The sequence below is a fragment of the Micromys minutus genome (assembly GCF_963924665.1).
Source record: "Micromys minutus genome assembly, chromosome: 6".
Taxonomy (NCBI): Eukaryota; Metazoa; Chordata; class Mammalia; order Rodentia; family Muridae; genus Micromys; species Micromys minutus.
The window spans coordinates 26198892-26219359 of record NC_137975.1 but is presented as its reverse complement, the minus strand read 5'-3'; the positions used below and the strand labels follow the sequence as shown (position 1 = coordinate 26219359).

Here is a 20468-nt window from a genome sequence, read left to right as displayed (position 1 = left end):
AGGCTGGTAGAAGGATCATCTAAGGCCTAAAACCTCCCCAAGGCTGGATCTATAGGACTAGGCCTCTCTCTTTAGTGACTTTGGGATGGCAATCCTTTACCCCCGCCCCCAATGTACTCTGTGTCTCCTCTATGCAGATTCTGAAGTCAGATGCTCTGCTCATCCTGGCTGCTCACACAGACTTTGCTAGAAGAAACACTGAAGTGTCCCCAGGTGAGATGGGGTTGGTGAAGTACCAGGTTAGGACCTCTCCCCCTACACCTTGTCCAGACTGAGGCCTGAGACCCTCCAGCTTCCCACCCCCACTTTCTCTGGTTGCTAACTCCACTCCCTGTCTCTTTCAGACTTGTTCACATATGTACTTGTGTGTGCGTGCGCGCGCACACACACACATGCGTGCTCACACACAGCCTGGAAAATTTGATGAGTCTGCAGTGCTAAGTTTCCAGGACCCCGTCCAGGCCAGTGGGTGGCTCTGAGGTTTGGGGCTGGACAGAGCTGTGGTAGGGGGTGGGGTGGGTGAGCCATGGTGTTGGGTAGAGGGAGGGAGCAGGCAGAGCTGGTTTCTGGTGTAGACCTGAGCTATTTGCTGAAGCAGGTTAGGAGAGTCTGCTGTGGGGTTCAGAGTCTGTAACTGTCTGTCTGCACAGCCTTTCACCCCCCACCCCCGTTGCTGAGTTCTGGGCTTCCTTCCCAGGGCTCAGAGCCTCCGACTCCTTTCTTCCCACGGCTGAGTTGGCACAGGAGCACCTGGGTGAGCTGCAGCAGGTGAGCAGCTGGCTGTGGGTGGGCACAGCGGTGGCACAGCATGAGCTCTTGTGTTGTAGGCCTCAGCTGGGTCTCTGCAGTGTCTGTGAGGGCTAGGAGAGGGCTGCTGACTGAAGTGGAAGAAATAAGGAGAAGGGAACCCCCTCCCACCCTCAGCCCAGGATGTCAATCACTTCCAAACACAGAGGACTTGAACCTTTCGCCTTCTCTGCTTGATGGAGTCAGAAGTCCTGGGTTCAAGTCCAGCTTCTTTCCTCGCACACACCCATGCGTGTGTGGAACCCCAGGCTGGACCCTCTGGATGTCAGCTTCCTGATCTGAGCATTGAGATGTGAGAGATGGGCTCCAGGGGCCGGGCAAGCTCTATGCTCCCATGATGTGCTTCTGTGCCTGTGGCTACTGGAGCAGGTTAGGCAGAAAGGGCGGCACGTAGCTGGTTCACCCACCTCATGTATTCAGGATGCCCACCTCGTGCCTGCCTTAAAACCTCACCTCTGGGAGCTGGAGAGATGGCTCAGCGGTTAAGAGCACTGACTGCTCTTCCAGAGGTCCTGAGTTCAAATCCCAGCAACCACATGGTGGCTCACATCCATCTGTAATAAGATTCAATGCTCTCTTCTGGTGTGTCTGAAGACAGAGGCAGTGTATTCACATAAAATAGTAAATAAATCTATTTTAAAAAAAAGAAAAAAAAAACCTCACCTCTGGAAATACTAACACTGTCTCTCAGGAAGGTACCAGTGGCCACCAGGCCCTATTCTAGAGACAGTATGGGGAAATCAAGCACTTCTGCTCTGTTTAGTTGCAAGGCCCCTGCAAGTCTTCCCCCACAAGCACAGGGCAGTTTTTCTTCCTGGAGAGCTGACTGCTGACAGCCAGCAGAGGAAGGAAGGGCTTGCGGACCACCTGAGGGTAGCAATTCCCTTGGGGTCTGATGCTGCTTCTCCCCCACCTCCCAGCCTTTCCCAGACAAGGGTGGGTTGGGGTCAGGATCTGCTGCCTATCTGAAAGTCCACCCTTCCCACCCTTGCCTGCCGGCCGTCAGGGGAAGGGAAGAGTGAGAGGGCCTAGTTCTGCCTCCCAACTTTGCCCCTGCAGACTTTCTCAGGATGAGGCCCCTGATTCTGTTAGCTGCCCTCCTCTGGCTCCAGGGCTTTTTGGCAGAGGTAAGTTGGGCATGGGGCGGGGCGGGGTAGGGTGGGCCTGTTCTCCGGGGCATGTCTAGGCTTCCCAACTCTCTACGGGGCTCCACAGCTGGTCTTGATTATGGAAGAGGGAAATTGCTCCCTTCCCTCCCAGGCCAGCACAGAAGCCGGGAGGACGGACTGTTCCAGCCTTCCAGGCTGCTGGCTACTGCCTGCTGGCTGTACAGAGGCATTCTGTCAGGACAGGTCTCTTCAGTAGCGTGTGACAGTCAGTGTGTGGGAGTCTGACACACAGGGAATCTTCTCTCTGGTCTGGATCCTCACTCCGTTGGCTTTCCCAGAAGCCTGAGCTCCAGAGGCCTCTACACATCTGCTTCCCCAGTTCCTCTCCTCCCTATAGGAAGATGCATGCTCATCCTTGGAAGGGAGCCCAGACAGGCAGGTTGGAGGTAGGTGTCCTTAGGGAGAGGGTTCTGGATGTGGGCAGTAGGTGGGTCATAGGGCTAATTTCTCCACTAGACTCTGCATCCCCCAGTCCCCGGTCTTGTCTTTTGTTTTCAGGGCAGAAAAGGTATTGGGTGGATGAATTGTATCCACCCCTATTCCCCAGGTCCACCTCTGAGCGTGAACATCAGCAGCCGTGGGAAGCCTACCAGCCTGTTTCTGAGCTGGACAACTGCAGAGCCAGGTGGATTTGACTATGCCCTCTGCCTCAGGAGGATGAACTCCTCAGGTTCTCCAGAAGGGCGACAGCTCCTGGCTCGCACAAATGAGTCCAGCTTTGAGTTCCATGGCCTGGTGCCAGGGAGTCGCTACCAGCTGGAACTGACTGTCCTAAGTCCCTGTTGGCAGAATGTCACAATTACCCTCACTGCCCAAACTGGTATGAAGCCTGCAGGTGGAGGGGACTTTGGTTTTACTTGGGGTTGGGGCAGGAGGTGACAGCTGCTCTAGATAACTAGCCGGGGGGCTCAGAGAAACCAAAAGAGACATCCCCCTAGGATGGCGAGCCCTTTGTACAGACTTTGGTGCTTTTCTTGACCTTTGGCACAGCCCCAGCAGTGGTCCATGGAATACAGCTGCACAGTGCTGGGAACCCAGCCAGCCTGGAAGCCTCATGGAGCGATGCCCCTGGAGATCAAGATGGCTACCAACTTCTCCTCTACCACTTGGAATCACAAACTCTGGCATGTAATGTCTCTGTGTCGCCTGACACCCTGTCTTACAATTTTGGCGACCTTTTGCCAGGTAGTCAGTATGTCTTGGAAGTTATCACCTGGTCTGGCACTCTCCATGTGAAGACTAGTATCCTCCAATGGACAGGTAAGGGGGGCAGCTCGCCAGGGACCCAGGTAGCTGCTAGACTGAGGGATGTGAGAGTGATGTTGAGTCTCGAACATCACAGGTGATGTGTCCGAGTGTGGCTAGGTGTCTGGGATCCCTCATGCTAAAGCTGGTGTGAGCATCTTGCTCAGAGTTCTTCCTCAAGCATGTCTCTGTTTGGTCTGTACTTCCTGCAGAGCCTGTACCTCCTGATCACCTAGCACTACGTGCCTTGGGTACCAGTAGCCTGCAAGCCTTCTGGAACAGCTCTAAAGGGGCCGCCTGGTTTCACCTGATGCTCACAGACCTCCTTGAAGGCACCAACATGACTGCAGTGGTCAGACAAGGGGTCTCAACCTACACCTTCTTTCGCCTGTCTCCGGGTACACCCTATGAGCTGAAGATTTGTGCTGCTGCTGGGCCCCACCAGATTTGGGGACCCAATGCCACTGAGTGGACCTGTGAGTGCCTAGGGGACACACAGAGGCTGTTTCATTCTCCTCTGGCCAAGTAGTGAAGAACAAGGAGGGTTTTCTCCAAGGCCTGGAAGGGGGTGTCCCTCTGGTTGACTTGTGATGGTAGTGGGTATGATCAACTAAACTCTTTCCAGGTAGGCTAGGAGCCTGCCATGTTCTGAGTATAGTTATGTTGAATCCCCAAAGACCCGGATAAAGGTCTCGCTGTCCTATATTACTTAAGCACAGAGGTACACAGAGAGCACAAATCACCCTGTATATAAATGTGGTTGACTCCGAACCTAGGCTGGACATTTGCCTCTGTCACCATGTTTTCACTCAGAGAGAGTCGCGTGGTGGTTAACAGTTTCCGCTACCCATTGGCTGTGTGTCTCTGGGCATGCTGCTTACCTTCCCTGGGTGTTAGTTAGGGTTCGTGTTGTGGGAGGTACTGTGTGTCGAATCCTTCAGGCTAGGCTGGCAGGCACAGGTGTGAGCACCCGATGTTCTCTTGTTTCTGTTATGGTTGTGTTGCCCATGGCCAAGGTTGGTAGCTGCCAGGTCTTGGCGCTCATTTGCAGTATGAAGAATGAAGCTGGTAATACCCAAATAAGTGGCTGGCAGGTATGTGTAGTGGTTAGAGCATAGAATGAGTTTCCTTACCCACCTTATCTACCCCTGTCTCCTCAGATCCCTCTTACCCATCTGACCTGGTGCTGACCCCCTTATGAAACGAGCTCTGGGCAAGCTGGAAAGCAGGGCTGGGAGCCCGGGACAGCTATGTTCTGAAGTTAAGTGGGCCAATGGAGAGTACATATACCCTGGGCCCTGAGGAGTGCAATGCTGTCTTCCCAGGGCCCCTGCCTCCAGGACACTACACGTTGGAGCTAAAGGTTCTAGCTGGACCTTATGATGCTTGGGTGGAGGGCAGTACCTGGCTGTCTGGTGAGTCTGGTTGGAACAGGGCTCAGGCTGGGAGCTCGCATAGGGAATCTGCAGCCATAGGGACCAGGGTCCTCACCTTCTGGGGGGGGGGGGTCTGCTGATTCTCCAGAATCTACTACAATTCCCAGCGAGGTCCCTGGTGCCAGACTGTGGCTAGATGGACTGGAAGCTTCCAAGCAGTCCGGGAGATGGGCCCTACTCTATTCTGACGATGCCCCAGGCCTCCTAGGGAACATCTCTGTGCCCTCTGGTGCCACTCACGTCACATTCTGTGGCTTGGTACCTGGAGCCCACTACAGGGTGGACATTGCATCGTCCATGGGAGACATCACCCAGAGCATCACAGGCTACACAAGTGAGTGCCAGCATCCGAGTCCTTTGGGCCTGGGTCTGGAGGGAAGGAGGGATTCAGGAGAGCCGGGTATCACAGGGCTATGACATGGTCCCTTGCCAAATCGTCCCCTCTTCAGGTCCTCTGCCACCGCAGTCACTAGAAGTCATCAGCAGGAACAGCCCATCTGACCTGACTCTTGGTTGGTCTTCAGCACCAGGGCAGCTGGAAGGTTATAAGGTCACCTGGCATCAGGATGGCAGCCAGAGGTCACCTGGCAACCTTGTTGACTTGGGCCCTGACGTTTCTAGCCTGACTCTGAAATCTCTGGTACCTGGTTCCTGCTACACCGTGTCAGCGTGGGCCTGGGCTGGGAACCTCAGCTCCGACTCTCGGAAGATTCACAGCTGCACCCGTGAGTTCCCCGGGAGGATGCCCCTTGTATCCTCTACTCTCTGCTCTTCTCTGTGGTGTGAGTGACAATAGAGGCCTTTCCTGAATCAAGCACCTGCTACCTCCTGTCACGTGACTGGCTGGCTGTGCCTACTCATCTATGTGCCCCTCACCTGTCCCTCATCTCATATCCCTCTGTCCCTTTACCCCTCCTTCTGACAAACATCTACTTATTGCTTCTCATTGTTTTAGGAATGGGGTTGGGTGCTAAGGCCAAAGATTATGAACAAGTCCAGAAAGACAGACTGACAAACATGGTTCATATGCTGATGATGCAATGATTTTATACATCATATTATAACAAATAGAAATAAATTAGTAGGGATATGCATGATGTATTAACTATTTTCTTATACTTTAAAATGGCTGATGATCAGGAATTTTATTGCGGCTTGCTTAGATCTTTTCATACTCATAGACAGACACCTGCTTAGGGAGTCAGAACAGGGTTCTCAGAGAAGGAGGGGGGATGAACTGAAAAAGAAAGCTGTGAGGATAGATGGATGGGTGAAGGGCCTACACTTGCCAAGGACCCACAGTCTAGAGGCATTTTGACAGAGACCATGTCAAACCCATCAGAGAATGATGGGTAGTGGGTCCTGAAAGGGGGCAGGAACGGGTACTGAGCTGGCTGTATTGGAAGCAAGAGAAGTAAACATGTGTTTAGGGAGCTGACATACCTCAGGGTAGGAGGCAGGTAAAGGGCAAGGGTCAAGGGGCAGATGTTGGATACCATCTCTGCAAGAGGTTTTTCTGGGCAGTCAAAGCAGCAAGCTTAGAGTCTCCTGGAAGTTGGAACTTGGGGATCAAGGAGGGCAATTTCACATTGTCCTAAATCTGTCTCTTCCTGTCCTCAAAGGCCCAGCTCCTCCCACCAACCTGAGTCTGAGTTTTGCCTGCCAGTCTGCAGCACTGAAGGCTTCGTGGTATCACCCACCGGGTGGCAGGGATGCCTTTCATTTAAGGCTTTACAGGCTGAGGCCCCTGACTCTGGAAAGTGAGAAGATCCTATCCCAGGAGGCCCAGAACTTCTCCTGGGCCCAGCTGGCTGTAGGCTGTGAGTTCCAGGTACAGCTGTCTACCTTGTGGGGATCTGAAGAAAGCAGCAGCACCAACGCCACAGGCTGGACACGTGAGTGCTGCCCTACCACAGTCTCCTTTCCCAGCCTTTGGGCTCTCAGGGACTCTGACACTGCAAGTAGGCAGTGAAGCTGTCTGTGGGGTCTGCCTCATATGGCCTTGGATCTCTTGGGGTCTGTCTCCTGGTCCTGAGGCACCAGGAAACTTTTCACAAGGCCCTCTAGGGACTCCTGTGTTTGTACCCTTGCATGGTGCCACACCTGTAGGTTGATGTCAAGGCGATATGGTCGGACAGTAGAGAGTGGGGTGGGGACAAAGTTTTAGTAAGGCAGAGGGAAGGAGAAAGCAGGAGACACAAGAAGGAACAACATGGAAGCAGACGTGGATGTTGCTCTCGGCACATCTCTATATGGATAAAGGTTGTTATGAATATTTTGTAAGGGATGGAATTGTACAAGATCATTTGACTTATCTAGGCAGGCAAATTATATCATACCAATAGGATCAGAGTATTCTGGTGTGTTCTTTGATGTGGTGACTTAATTGAGTTCAAAAGAGGGTGTAGTGCAGGACACACAAAGCCTGCCATGAAATTGGGATGTGTGTGTGCAAGGCTTGGGAACAACCTGCCGAGGGAATGTGGGTGAAAACAACACTCTGGGGTGGAGCAGACTGCCTGGGTCAAAGGAAGCAGGGGTCTGCGAGTAATTGGGGTCAGCATGGAGCCCCTGAGGTAAAGATCACCACAGTACCATGTGGCCCTACTGGTGCCAGGAAAAAAGGTTACCTTTTTAAATATTTACCACGACACACACCAATCTTGGGATGACCCTCTAATGCTGTCTGGGTGTGAGCCATTAGTAACAACAGTGTACTCACTGGGCTCCTTGAATATTGCCCTACTGTGTTCTCTTGTATACCCACTGTGACAAGTTCAGGAGTTGGACACTGTGGTCACCTTGATTCATAGGTGAGGGAACAAAGAGAAAAGGTAACCTCTTCTAGACTCCTTAGCCTTACAAGGAAAGTTTGGTATTTTTGTTCAGGCAGTATGAACAGAATAGTTTCCCTGATATAGCCAACCCCAGCTTTGCACAGTGGGGCAGAGCACAGAAATACAGAGGTGCAGAGTATATGGTGAGCACCCCACAAAGAGCTCCCAGCGCCTGCAAGGCTGGGTTTGGAATCCCCTTTCATACCAATCTGATTTGCTGAAGCGCTTCTTAGGGGCAAATGAGTAGGTAGGACCCCTTAACCCCAGCACAACCTTCTCCAACATGCGGACTCCCCACACTTGCTTGTGCCCTCCCTTTTGGGTTCCTTCTCTCTCCTGGGCACTATCACTGGCCTTTAGATCCCCCCCAAGGACTGTAGGACCTCAGACACCTGGGGGAAGCCTGGCTTGGAAGCCAGAAAACCAGGCTCCTAGCTGTGACTTGGCTCTGAGAACAAGTCTTTGCTCCCCCTGAGCCTCAGTTTCCTTATCTGTAAAGAGGTCTGTTACGCTGTGACTAGGCAAAGATCATTATGACTCCAGATCCCAGGCTTTGGAAGGTGGATGAGGCAGTAGCTAGGTCCCAGACAACCACCTTCTGACATATGGGTTTCCCAACTCCTTGGCTGTAAGCTCTGGGAAGAAATGTCCATCCATCACTCCTGGGCTGCTAAATTTAGGTTTGATTCCCAGTGGGAGGTGGCAGGGCCAAAGTGAGTGATAAACTTTGATATTGTCCCTGTTGCTTAGGATATGTGGTAGATGTGCCTCAGAGTCTAGTCAGAGGTTCATCTGCTGCTCTGAACTACACTGAATTCCTAGGCTCTGGGGCCAAGGACAGGGATAATCTTTGGTGGTGGTAGGCATTTAATTTAGGTTATTATATCTCTATCTGTGCTCCCCAATTGGTCTCTCCGAAGCCCCCTCAGCTCCTACGTCAGTAAATGTCACCAGTGAAACTCCCACCCAACTCCAAGTGTCCTGGGCCCACGCTCCTGGAGGCCGGAGCAGCTACCAAGTGACCCTATACCAGGAGAGTGCCCAGACAGCCACCAGCACCATGGGGCCCAAGGCAGACAGCACAAGCTTTTTGGGTTTGACTCCTGGCACTAAGTACAAGGTGGAAGTCATCTCCTGGGCTGGGCCCCTTTACACTGCAGCAGCCAACGTCTCTGCTTGGACCTGTGAGTGGGCGTGAAAGGCACTGGGGGAGGAGACCCCTGGGCACATTAGCTCCACCTGAGCCCCATTTCTCAGCTCCACAGCAAACACCCCGAATGAGGTCAGCCAGCCCCAGCACTGTGTGAGGCATTCTCAGGACTAGGACCAGGGGTCTGGCTGACCTCTGCCTTCTCTCCACAGATCCACTCACACCCAGTGAACTGCTCCTGTCAACGCAAGCAGCCAGTGCTGTGGTTAACCTGGCCTGGCCCAGTGGTCCCCTAGGAAAAGGGACATGTCATGTCCAACTCTCAGATGCTGGACACCTCTCTTGGGAGCAACCCCTGTCACTAGGCCAAGAGCTCCTCATGCTAAGGGATCTCACACCAGGACATACCATCTCGATGTCTGTGAAGTGTCGGGCGGGGCCGCTCCAGGCCTCCACTCACCCGGTGGTGCTGCCTGTGGGTACGTTCCCTATCTAACGCAGGTTCCCTTAAGACCTGTGGATGTCTTCAGTGAAATGTAGTATGCCTGAGAGGCTTGGTTTTCTTCTCTAAACCACCCGTTCCTCCCAGTCAGATGTCTTGTACACCTCTGTTCCAGTTTATGCCTTGTCAGATGGGCAACGGGGACCCAAAGACAGGTCGTTCCTCCATGCTGTCCCTTTCATGGGCATCAATGTTAGCCCTTTCTGTCCTCCGGTTTTGGGAGTCTCTGACTCTCACCCGACACTGACGCCCACACAACGGAGCGTTCTGTTTCCCCAGAGCCTGGCCCTGTGGAAGATGTGCTCTGTCAACCCGAAGCCACCTACCTGGCCCTGAACTGGACAATGCCTGCTGGAGATGTGGATGTCTGTCTGGTGGTGGTAGAGCAGCTGGTGCCAGGAGGGAGTGCCCATTTTGTCTTCCAGGTCAACACCTCAGAGGATGCTCTCCTGTTGCCCAACTTGATACCCACCACTTCTTACCGCCTTAGCCTCACTGTGCTAGGCAGGAATGGCCAGTGGAGCCGGGCAGTTACCCTGGTGTGCACTACTTCTGTTGAGGGTAGGCACTTTGTACTGTTTTCTGTTCCTAGGCTTCCTCCACTACTGTCCACTGGTGCAGTCCCTCTTCTGAGCCTGGCTACCTGGGCTCTCCTTGACACCCTAACTCAAGAACCCTCCCGGTCCTTATTTAATTGTCCACTAGTCATTTGTCACCAGGTGTCCTGAGAGTGCTGAATAGATGAAGGTGTGTCCTGGAAGGGTGATTGTCACTGCTGAGTTGAAGCCTTGGTTTCCTTTTCTCTGTTCCCAGTTTGGCACCCTCCAGAGTTAGCTGAGCCCCCCCAGGTGGAGCTGGGGACAGGGATGGGTGTGACAGTCACGCGTGGCATGTTTGGTAAAGATGACGGGCAGATCCAGTGGTATGGCATAATTGCCACCACCAACATGACACGTGAGTTCTGGTCTTGAAAGGGTCTGGGAGAACATGGTTGTGCAGGCACAGGCAGGTGAGGATGGTCTGGGGGTGCGGGGGAGACTGCATGAAAAGCCAATGCCAGGGCCAGTCTGTAACAGGAAAGGGCTTGGCTGTCATTGAGGATAAGGTGGGTGTTATATTGTGAGTGGAGGTACTCTCAGAAAAAGAGGGTAGCCTCCTGACACACTGCTCATGTCCCTCGGTCTCTTTCCCCCTCCTCTTCAGTGGCCCAGCCTCCCCAGGAAGCCATCAACCACACATGGTATGACCACAATTACAGAGGACTCGACACCTACCTGGCTCTCCTGTTCCCAAACCCCTTCTACCCAGAGCCTTGGGCTGTGCCAAGATCCTGGACAGTACCTGTGGGTACAGAGGACTGTGACAACACCCAGGAGATATGCAATGGGCATCTCAAGCCAGGCTTCCAGTATAGGTGAGAGCTGAGGCCGCAGGGCGGACAGTTACTCTAAACTCCACTCTGGACAGTAGACAGGGACAGACTTCTAACAGAACTCAAGTGCCAGTCCACAAGGCTCCACAGTTATTTGGATTACTTCCTGGCATCAGTGCAGGGGAGGGGGAGGGGACACCCACCTGATGCATGGTTCTTTTTTTTAAAAAAGAACTGGGAGGGGGTAGATTCTTTGGGGGACTTTCAGGGAAAACCCAAGGTTTTCTGGTTCCCTGTATCAGGAATTACCTCTTGCTCCCAGAACAAGCCAGAGACAAGAGAAGCCAGAGGTGGTTCATGTAGAATGATAAGGAGCAGACTGTACAGTGTACAGCCTCTAGACACAACAGGCCGGGAACGAGTTGGCTGAGGTGGCCATTGCTGCTTCTCAGCAAGGGTCTCCTTCTCAGTACAAAGCCCCACTCCTTTGTCCCAGGTTCAGCGTTGTGGCCTTGAGTAGGCTCAGCACTCCGGGGACCGTCCTCACCTTCTCTGCTTTCTCAGGTAGGCCGGGTACCTGACTGGGTGCCAGCTAGACGCTGGAGAGGGAGAAGGGCTGGTATCCCTCTTGGGAAGCGGTGGGAGGGACTGAGCTCATGGAAGTCAAGTGCTGCTTGGCAGTGTTGGGGTCCAGAACATCAATGACCTGTGCTAGACTTCAGACCTGGGGTGTGGCTTGGAGCAACTGTGGAAGAGACAGAGGTTCTGAAGGGGCTGCCACTCTGTGTACTGCTCTCGGCATCTTCCTGCTCTGCTCTGTAACTGGCTACTCCCCCAAACCCCTGGTGTTCAAGAACAGCTTTGTTCAGAAGGAACCCTATTGGAGACTCCAAGGTAGCCAAACAGGGTCTATACATTAGAATTTCCTAGTAAGCACATTGGGAAGTAAAGAGAGATAGGTGGCAGAGTGTGGTGACATATGCTTTAACCTCACATCCCCCATACCCCAGAAGACAGAAGCAGGCAAATCTCTAAGCTTACCTTGCTCTGCCTAGTTCCAAGCCAGCGAGGGTTTTAGAGGAATACTCTGTCTCAACAAACAACAACAGGAAACAAATACAATGGGAAGAAGTAACAGTTACTTTTAGCAACTGTTTTATTTAAACGAGAATAGTTAAAATTAAGCTAATGTTTCAAAATCGGGAAGTGTTTGAGAGTCTAGCACCCAACAGAAAGAGTACTGTGGACCACACCAGTAACCCCAGTATCTGAAAGGTGGGGAGTCAGAAGTTCAAGGCTGTCCTCAAATATCTGATTGGAAGTCGTCCTGGGATTCTTGAGACTATCTCAAACACAAAACAAAGCAAGCGAGCAAACAAACAAAAACAACAACGAAAGTCCCCAACGAATAAAAACCACTGAGACCCCCTCCTCAGCCTTTGGCTGCTCATGTGGTCTTATACTGCATGGATCTTAGATTGTTGTAGCCACACTGTGGGTGCTCAAGAGCCCAGTGTGGCTGCTGGTTACTGCAGCAGGTGGTAGTCACGGAGGCTGGCGTGGCCTGTGGGGCCAGTTGTGGAGCTGCCATGTTTGATGTTTCCTTGCCTTCTGCAGAGCCCCAGGCCAGCATCCCTCTGGTGGCCATGCCCCTGACAGTTATGATGGGGACTGTGGCAGGCTGCGTTGTCATTGTGTGTTCAGTGCTTTGCTTGCTGTGTTGGTGGCGCCTGAAGGGACCAAGGTGAGGAGGGGGCAGGCGGGACCGGGATGTCCTGTGATGGGAGTAGACCCTAGCTTGCCTCCCATTCTCTTCTCCACTGTCACAGGCCAGAGAAGGGTGGCTTTTCCCAGGAGTTGATGCTTTACAATCTGTGGTGAGTGCATAGAAACATGCTTCCCAATGACACGGCAGCAGCGCACCGCGGCCTTACAGCACAGCTTGCTGGCAGCTCTGTGAAGCTCTGGGGTTGCACCAGGCAGGGGACTCTAGACTCTGTTAGTCAGGCTTTTCAGACATCGTTTTTCTCTTCTAGTTCTTCTCCTTCCTCCCCCTACTGGAACTCTCACTGTAGAAGTCAAGGATTTCAGAGAGCTGGGATCAAGGAGTGGGAATGTATGAGGTAGCCAGCCAGAGACACCCCCCCCCAAGGGTCTGAAGGCATCTGCTGGCAGAATCCCTCTTAGTGGGGACAAGTCAGTCTTGGTAGTATTATGGCTTTTCACTGATTGGACAAGGCCATCTCACAAGAGGGGCTATCTTTGGCTTGGCCATTTGCTGCTATTTCCAAAGGGCCAGAGAGGGCTGGCGCGATGGCTCAGTGGGTAAAGTATTCACTATGTAGGCGTGAGAACTGGAGGTCTGGCGGGTATGGCGGCCCGCTGTGATGTCAGTGCTGGCTGGGGGCATGCTGATGGAGTCGGAGGAGCAAGCTGATCATCGAGAATAGCCAAAATGGCGAACTCTAGGTTCACTTGAGAGACACTGAGTCAGTGAGAAAGGTGGAGAGTGACTGAGAGTGACACCTGGCCTCTGCCTCATGTGTCCATACATGCCCCTCCCCCCAAAAGCCGGGAGGTCTTTTAATCCCAGCCCTCAGGAAGCAGAGGCAGACAGATCTCTGTGTGTTCCAGGCCAGACTGATTTAAAAATTGAGTTCCAGGATAGTCAGGGCCACACAGAGAGATCCTGTCTCAGGGAAAAACAAAGGTAAAAAATTGATATGATTTAAAGAAAAATCAGTCTGTCAGAGAAGTTGAATGTTAATATTACCCGTAAAACATCTTCACAGCAGCATCCAGAATAGCATTTACTTATAATTCGGGTACCACGCTGGGCCAAGATGGGCATATATTAAGCACCACACTCCTCCAGTCCTTGCTAACTGGCCTTCTGGCAAGCCATGTGCACTTCAGGGGGGAAAAAGTTTTTTTTTTTTTTTTTTTTTTTTTAAATATACTATGAAAGGTGAAGTGAAGGCTGGAGAAACCACGTGGATCGAATCAGGCCCATTGATCTTTTCTCCATATTGACTTCCTGTTGAGTTGATCCACATAGGCTGGACTACAGGTCACAGCTTTAGCCTTTGCCTACTGTGTGCAGGCCCTAGGTTTGATCCCCCAAACTGAAGAAACTCCGAAACACAATAATCAGCTGTGTGCAAATGCCCTGGCACCTATGTATATGCACATATGTATACGTATGTGTATATGTATATACACATACATATATGCACATATGTATGTGCCTTTGGCCTGTCTCCCTTGCTGCTCCCTTCTTTCATTTTATCACACTATGGATTTGGGGGTCTGCCTGGTCATGGAGAAACTTTCTTTTCTACACAAGGAGGGTGGGGCAGCCCAGCATCTGCGTGTCCAATGCCTGTCTTTCCCATTGCCTCACTGTGCAAGCTAGCTTTGCACCCGTTTCCAAGGACGGGGCAGATCATACACTCCTGAAGGTAGGATCTGTTCTTTTCCTCTTCTGCCAGGCGGACCCATCGGCCCCTCCCCATCCATAGCTTCAGGCAGAGTTTTGAGGCCAAGAGTGCAGATGCACACCAGGTCTTCTTCCAGGAATTTGAGGTAAGTCCTCTGTCATCCTGTGCCCCAAGGAGGGAGGACTGGGACATCTGGGCTGGGCTGGACCAGCCTCCTAGCCTAACTTCTACCACTTACCTTGCCTGCTGTGGGGTGGGATGGGTCTGCCTCTGCAACTGGGACCTGTCTTAACTAAATAGGAGCTGAAGGAGGTGGGCAAGGACCAGCCCAGACTAGAGGCAGAGCATCCTGCCAACATCCCCAAGAACCGGTACCCACACGTGCTACCCTGTGAGCAAATTCTGGGAGTAGGGAGGTATGGGTAGAGGGTTGGAGCTTGGCCTTAAGGGGGGCTACATGTGCTGCTGCTTCCAAATGTGTATCATGTACTCTCTGCAGATGACCACTCCAGGGTCAGGCTGACCCAGCTATCAGGACAGCCTCATTCTGACTACATCAATGCCAACTTCATCCCAGTAAGAGCCGTCTGCAGGCATAGGGGCATTGCTGCTGGAGTTTTGTAAGGCACTGCCCTGTGCTAGCTATTGTAGTTGTCTGGGAGTATCACCAGGTCATGCTTTTTGAGGTTAGTGTGGCAAGCCTGTGTGCCAGGCTTGATACTAGGCCCCCAGGAGACAGAGCTGGCTTAACCACACACACACACACACACACACACACACACACACACGCACACATGTACACAAAGGAGCCCACGGTTTGTGTGTGTGTGTGAAAAAGAGATAGATAGATAGATATATAGATAGATAGATAGATAGATAGAGAGAGAGAGAGAGAGAGAGAGAGAGAGAGGAAGAGGGAGAGAGAGAATATTTGGCTTTAAGAAGATCGATCTGGACCTAGGCATGATGGCAGACACCAGTTTCCAGCATAATAAAAACAGAGTCAAGAGGATTAGAGGATAGCCTGGGCTACTTCGTAAATCACTCTCTAGAAAACAAAGTCACTCCAGGGTTAGTGGGGAGGGTGACTGGGTATACTGCTTCTAGCATTCAGGACCTTGCATTTCCATGCATGTTTTTCTCACCCTTTCCAAGTGGGACGCGGGTGGTGACAGTGACCTTCAGATCACTCATCAGGACCACCGTTCCTGTAGATCATACCTGATCATAACCACTGCTGAATGTTTGATGGGCCCAGCTGGCCAAGACACTGGTAACATGTCCCCACCTTGCACCCCACATCTTAGGGCTATAGCCACCCACAGGAGATCATTGCCACCCAAGGGCCTCTCAAAAAGACGCTAGAGGACTTCTGGAGGCTGGTATGGGAGCAGCAAGTCCACGTGATCATCATGCTGACCATGGGCATGGAGAATGGGCGGGTGAGTGCCTTGCAGCTCCCCGGAATCACCACCAGATGGCGCATATCCTCCTTGCAGGAGTGCCGTGATGGGGCAGGTGGGCAAGTTGAGAGTTGATAAGGGATTCTGAGAATCACTGAAGAAGGGGAAAAGGGGGACCCACTGGATTCGTGAGTTCCTGGTTTGATTCAGTTTCTCTGGATCATTTACTCTAGGCAGTGCAGGGACAAAGGCAGCTATCCTCTGTCAGCCCAAGGCCACCTCCTCTGTGCTGTACACGGACAAGGCTGGCCTGGAGCAAACAGAGGCGGCTGAGGATGGCAGGAACCAGACTCTGGGTGGGGGTGGTTGAGGCCGGATACGGTAGTGAACAGTACCCACAAGCACCCCTTCACCCTAGGTACTGTGTGAGCACTACTGGCTAGCCAACTCCATACCTGTCACCCATGGTCACATCACCATTCACCTCCTGGCAGAGGAGCCCGAGGATGAATGGACCAGGAGGGAATTCCAGCTGCAGCACGTGTGTGCCCAGGGGACAGGGCTGGTGGGAAGGGCACGCAAGCTGAGACTCCCCTTTTGCTACACATGGCCTGTCTCCCAATGACGGACCTAAGTTCTTGGTCACGAGGACGGGATGGCTTGTGGGGAGGGGGTAAAAAGACACACCAATGTAAAGAGTGGGTCCTTCTACCTATGCTCAGCTCAAAGGTCCTGGTCACTCTAACCTCCCTGTTGCTACCACATGCTGTGGCCTCTTAGAACAGGAAAGCCAGAGACTAGATAGAACTGCCTGGCCATCTTTGGGAGGTAGAGATACACCAGGGATTAGAGGAGGATCGGAGGTCCGTACCGAGCCAAGGGTAGGGGCTACATAGCTGTGGCCTGCACTTTGAAGCGGGAGCTTACCTCTGTCCTTAAAAAGAGTTGGAGGGGAAAGTTTCTGAGGTTAGGATGTGGCCCTGGGGTTAAGAAAAAACGAGCACAGCCCCTCCCATCGTCCCCAGGGTGCCGAGCGAAAGCAGAGGCTGGTCAAGCAGCTGCAGTTCACTACCTGGCCAGACCACAGTGTCCCCGAGGCTCCCAGCTCTCTGCTCGCCTTTGTAGAACTGGTACAGGAACAGGTGCAGGCCACCCAGGGCAAGGGACCCATCCTGGTGCATTGCAGGTGAGGACGGGCAGGGGTGAGGAGGAGGGCCCTGGCTGGCCGTGAGCGTGGGAGGGTCTCTGGATTTCTAGGCGCCCTTTCCCTCCCGTGCTTAGTCTTCATGGGCTGTCCCGACAGTGCGGGCGTGGGCAGGACAGGCACCTTTGTGGCTCTCTTGCGGCTACTGCGACAGCTAGAGGAAGAGCAGGTGGCAGATGTGTTCAACACGGTGTACGTGCTTCGGTTGCACCGGCCCCTCATGATCCAGACCCTGGTGAGGACCCCGTGTATGGGGCTGGGCAGCTTAGACCCAGAGGAGTGGAAGAGGGTAGATGGTACATGAGAGAAAAAGAAGCCCATGGGGGCACGCGGAAGAGCATGGGGTGAGTCACACCGTCTTACCTAGACCGCCACTCGCTTTTCTGTCAAGGGAGAGAAGGTACTGGCTCCTGACACCCTTGACACTATAGACAACTCAGGACTCTCCAGCGCCATTTGCCATGACCCTGCCTGGTGGGTTGGTCCCAGGACCATTTCTCTCCTGGACCGAGGCCCCTTTTGTCCATGCTCTCTCTCTGCAGAGCCAATACATCTTCCTGCACAGATGCCTGTTGAACAAGATTCTGGAAGGGTCCCCTGATACCTCAGAGTAAGTCAGCCACCCCCAGGTCCAGGAGGGTGGGCGCTGGTCCTGTGCTTCCCATTAGGGCTCTGAGCTTCCGTACACTAGACCCAGAAGAGAAGACTGGAAGCAGGGGCTGGACAACCAAGTGCTTTCTCTCTCCTCCCTCCTCCAGCTGCGGCCCCATCTCTGTGATGAATTTTGCACAAGCTTGTGCCAAGAGGGCAGCCAATGCCAATGCCGGTTTCTTGAAGGAGTACAGGGTATATACTTTGAGCCAAGGAGTGAATGACCATGGAGCGATTCTCCCTGCCCCAACCCTACAATGTCCATCTCTTTCTCAGCTCCTGAAGCAGGCAATCAAGGATGAGACTGGCTCTCTGCTGCCCCCTCCTGACTATAATCAGAACAGCATTGTCTCTTGTGAGTTTCACTGGATACACTGTTGGCTGGGGTGGAGCATACTGGAGATCCCTGGCAACCTCATCCTCATCATCTTCTCCCAGGTCGTCATTCTCAGGAGCCGCTCGCCCTGGTGAAGGAGTGCCCTACTGATAAAATGTTGGAAGCATCACTCTTTTCAGTGAGATGATGCTGATCCTGCAGCCCTGTTATTCCCTCTTTTTGACTATCGTTCCCTGCCTGGGGTTGGGTCTGGGTCCTAGGGCTACTATAGTCCAGATGGATGGTCAGAAGACTCCTTAATCCCTGGAAACCAACAAGCTGTGCTCTGCAGGGAGGGCCATCTGGTCGTGATCATGTGGTGCTGACTGGCTCTGCTGGACCAAAGGAACTCTGGGAAATGGTATGGGAGCGTGGTGCCCATGTGGTCGTCTCCCTGGGCCTGCCTGATACCAAGGAGAAGGTGAGGGAGCAAGTGAAGGGACAGGACGTGTGGCTCTGGGAATGGGGCAGGGAAAGGAGGAGTTCATGTTCTGTTCAACCAGGGCATGGGCAGAGATTTTGGAAGCTGACTGAGAAGCCTGTTTTGGTCCTAGCCACAAGACATCTGGCCAACGGAGTTGCAGCCTATTGTCACAGACACAGTGACAGTGCACAGAGTGGCTGAGAGCAACACAGCTGGCTGGCCCAGTACCCTCTTCAGAGTCACACATGTAGGTGTTGAGGTCATAGGACTTGGGGCAGAGGGTTATGATATGAGAGTCCCATGCTGGCTTCCCGCTGCCACCTTCCCGAGCACTAATGTTGATCTTTCTTCAGGAGGAGTGTGGGACGGAAAGGCAGGTTCATTACCTGCAGTTTCCATGCTCAGAGTCTGGGTGTGAGCTTCCAGCTAACACCCTACTGACCTTCCTTGACGCTGTGGCCCAGTGCTGCTCCCAGGGCAAGAGCAAGAAGCCAGGGACTCTGCTCAGCCACTCCAGGTGCCGTCGACAAATGCCATGTGCTAACTTGGATCATGGGTCAAGGGTCATGGGTCAAAGGGCAGTCTCCCAAGGCTCTGCCTTTTCTGCTTCATCTGTGGGGATTTGATAGGGCTCTCTAGCCTGGCTGGTCAGTCAAGTGCCTAGCATGATTTCTCAGTCCTTGGAACTAACCATTATTTCCCCATGTCCCTGGACACTGCCCCATCCCCAGAGGTCCCACATGTAACTGTAGGTCAATTACAGCAAGGGAACAAGCCAGCTGGGCACCTTCTTGGCTATGGAGCAGCTGCTACAGCAAGCAGCGACCGAGCGCACAGTGGACGTCTTTAATGTGGCCCTGAAGCAGTCGCAGGCCTGTGGCCTTACGACTCCAACGCTGGTGAGAGGCAAAGAGGGAGGTGCTTACCGTGAAAGGGATCAAAGGTTTTTGTCCCAGGTACAGACAACTGTTAGGCTACCCCATCCAGGTCACCACCAGGTGGCTCTGTGGACCATCATACCCTGCCCAGAAGGAGAAGGGGTTAGGAGACCTCTGAGAGCCATTTTCTGTCTGGTTTGGTCAAGCAGGTGAAGTACCTTGCCTATGTCTACCCCCAGGGGCAGTATATCTACCTCTACAACTGTCTGAACAGTGCATTGCTGACCGGGCTACCCAGAGCTGGGAAGTAGCTTATGCCCAGCTAGACATCTTGTTCCAGCAAATCCACCCAGGCCCGGCTTCCCCAGTAGAGCAGACCCGCCAGGCCTCATGCTGTCAAAGGGAAGAGTCCATGAATAAAGAGGCATGATCAAACACATGGCTGTGTTCTTTCCCTCCATCCTCCAGTCTAGGCAGAAATGACAGCTGCAGCTTGGTCTGGCTAAGCCAGTTGGCCTAAGGCTGGCACGCTCTTGACTTTTACCCGGTGTCCCCTATTCTATAACCTTCTGCCTTTCCAGTGTATTCAGACATCAACCTTTCTACCCGTCTTAGGGTTTCCATTGCTGTGAGGAGACACCATGGCCAAGGCAACTCTTATTTTGAGGCTGGCTTACAGGTTCAGAGGTTCAGTCCATTATCCCCAGTGTGGTAAGCGTGGCAGTGTCCAGGCAGGCATGGTGCTGAAGGCTCTGAGAGAGCTACAGCTTGTTCCATAGGTAAACAGAAGACTGACTTCCAGGCAGCTAGGATGAGGGTCTCAAAGCCCATCCCCACAGTGACACACTTCCTCCAACAAGGCCACCCCTTCAAATAGTGTCACTCCCTGAGCCAAGCATATTCAAAATATCACACTACCCCTTGCATCCTGTGATGCTAAGCCCCAGGTCTGTGCCCCATTTACTCACTGTTTACCACCCCACATGTATCGGAATTATCGAGTTTTCTCCATTTTTCCCATCTTCTGCCATCCCACCCCCTTGTCTGTCTGCTGGCCTCTGGGGACTGTCCTTGGTCACTGCAGGCCTTTTGCCAGGGTAGAAGTGTGAGAGCCACACAGTGACCCTCAAATAAGGAACCAGAGGTGGTTCTGGTTGAAGCTGCCAAGTCCTTCCCCCTCTTCCCCTTCCTTTCCTTTATATGGGCCACTCCTATGGCGGGAGTGGCCGGCATTCTCATCGGTCAACTTGGTTCTTAGCAGTGTGCAAGGGTCCGCTGGTCTGAAAGGGTCCCTCTGCTTGGGTGAAGTAGGGGAACAAAAGCTTTATGGGTTCTGGGAGGTAGTCAGTCTGTAGTATTCTCGCCTAGTACGCATGGGATCCGGGGCCTGGGTCTGATCTTCCAGTGCCACATAGCTGGAATCCCAGCACTCAGGATGTGAAGACAAGAGGATCAGGATGAAAGGTCATCCTCAGCTACATAACAAGTTTGAGGCTAGCCTGGGCTACAGGAGATCCTGACTCAAGAAAAAAAACCCTAAATAACAAAAAGGGGGTCTGGGCTGTTGAAAAGCT

The 20468-nt window shown here is 52.9% G+C and overlaps 1 protein-coding gene across 1 annotated transcript; it reads left to right on the top strand.

The window, feature by feature from the left end:
- Window positions 1-1877: 1877 nt before the first annotated feature.
- LOC308421372 (receptor-type tyrosine-protein phosphatase V-like) lies at window positions 1878-19205 on the top strand (the record flags this gene model as incomplete). Its single annotated transcript, XM_080917726.1, is given in 34 exon segments — window positions 1878-1934; window positions 2314-2362; window positions 2524-2796; window positions 2967-3236; window positions 3434-3697; window positions 4382-4419; window positions 4423-4636; window positions 4746-4991; window positions 5107-5382; window positions 6280-6552; window positions 8415-8678; window positions 8857-9123; window positions 9426-9707; window positions 9960-10100; window positions 10350-10560; window positions 11015-11082; window positions 12136-12262; window positions 12348-12395; window positions 14010-14103; window positions 14259-14349; window positions 14458-14534; window positions 15266-15400; window positions 15780-15902; window positions 16387-16547; window positions 16665-16800; window positions 17108-17175; window positions 17324-17411; window positions 17493-17571; window positions 17655-17731; window positions 17885-18013; window positions 18147-18263; window positions 18370-18533; window positions 18780-18915; window positions 19134-19205. Coding segments are annotated over 34 exon segments (5115 nt in total).
- Between the last annotated feature and the right edge of the window lie 1263 nt (window positions 19206-20468).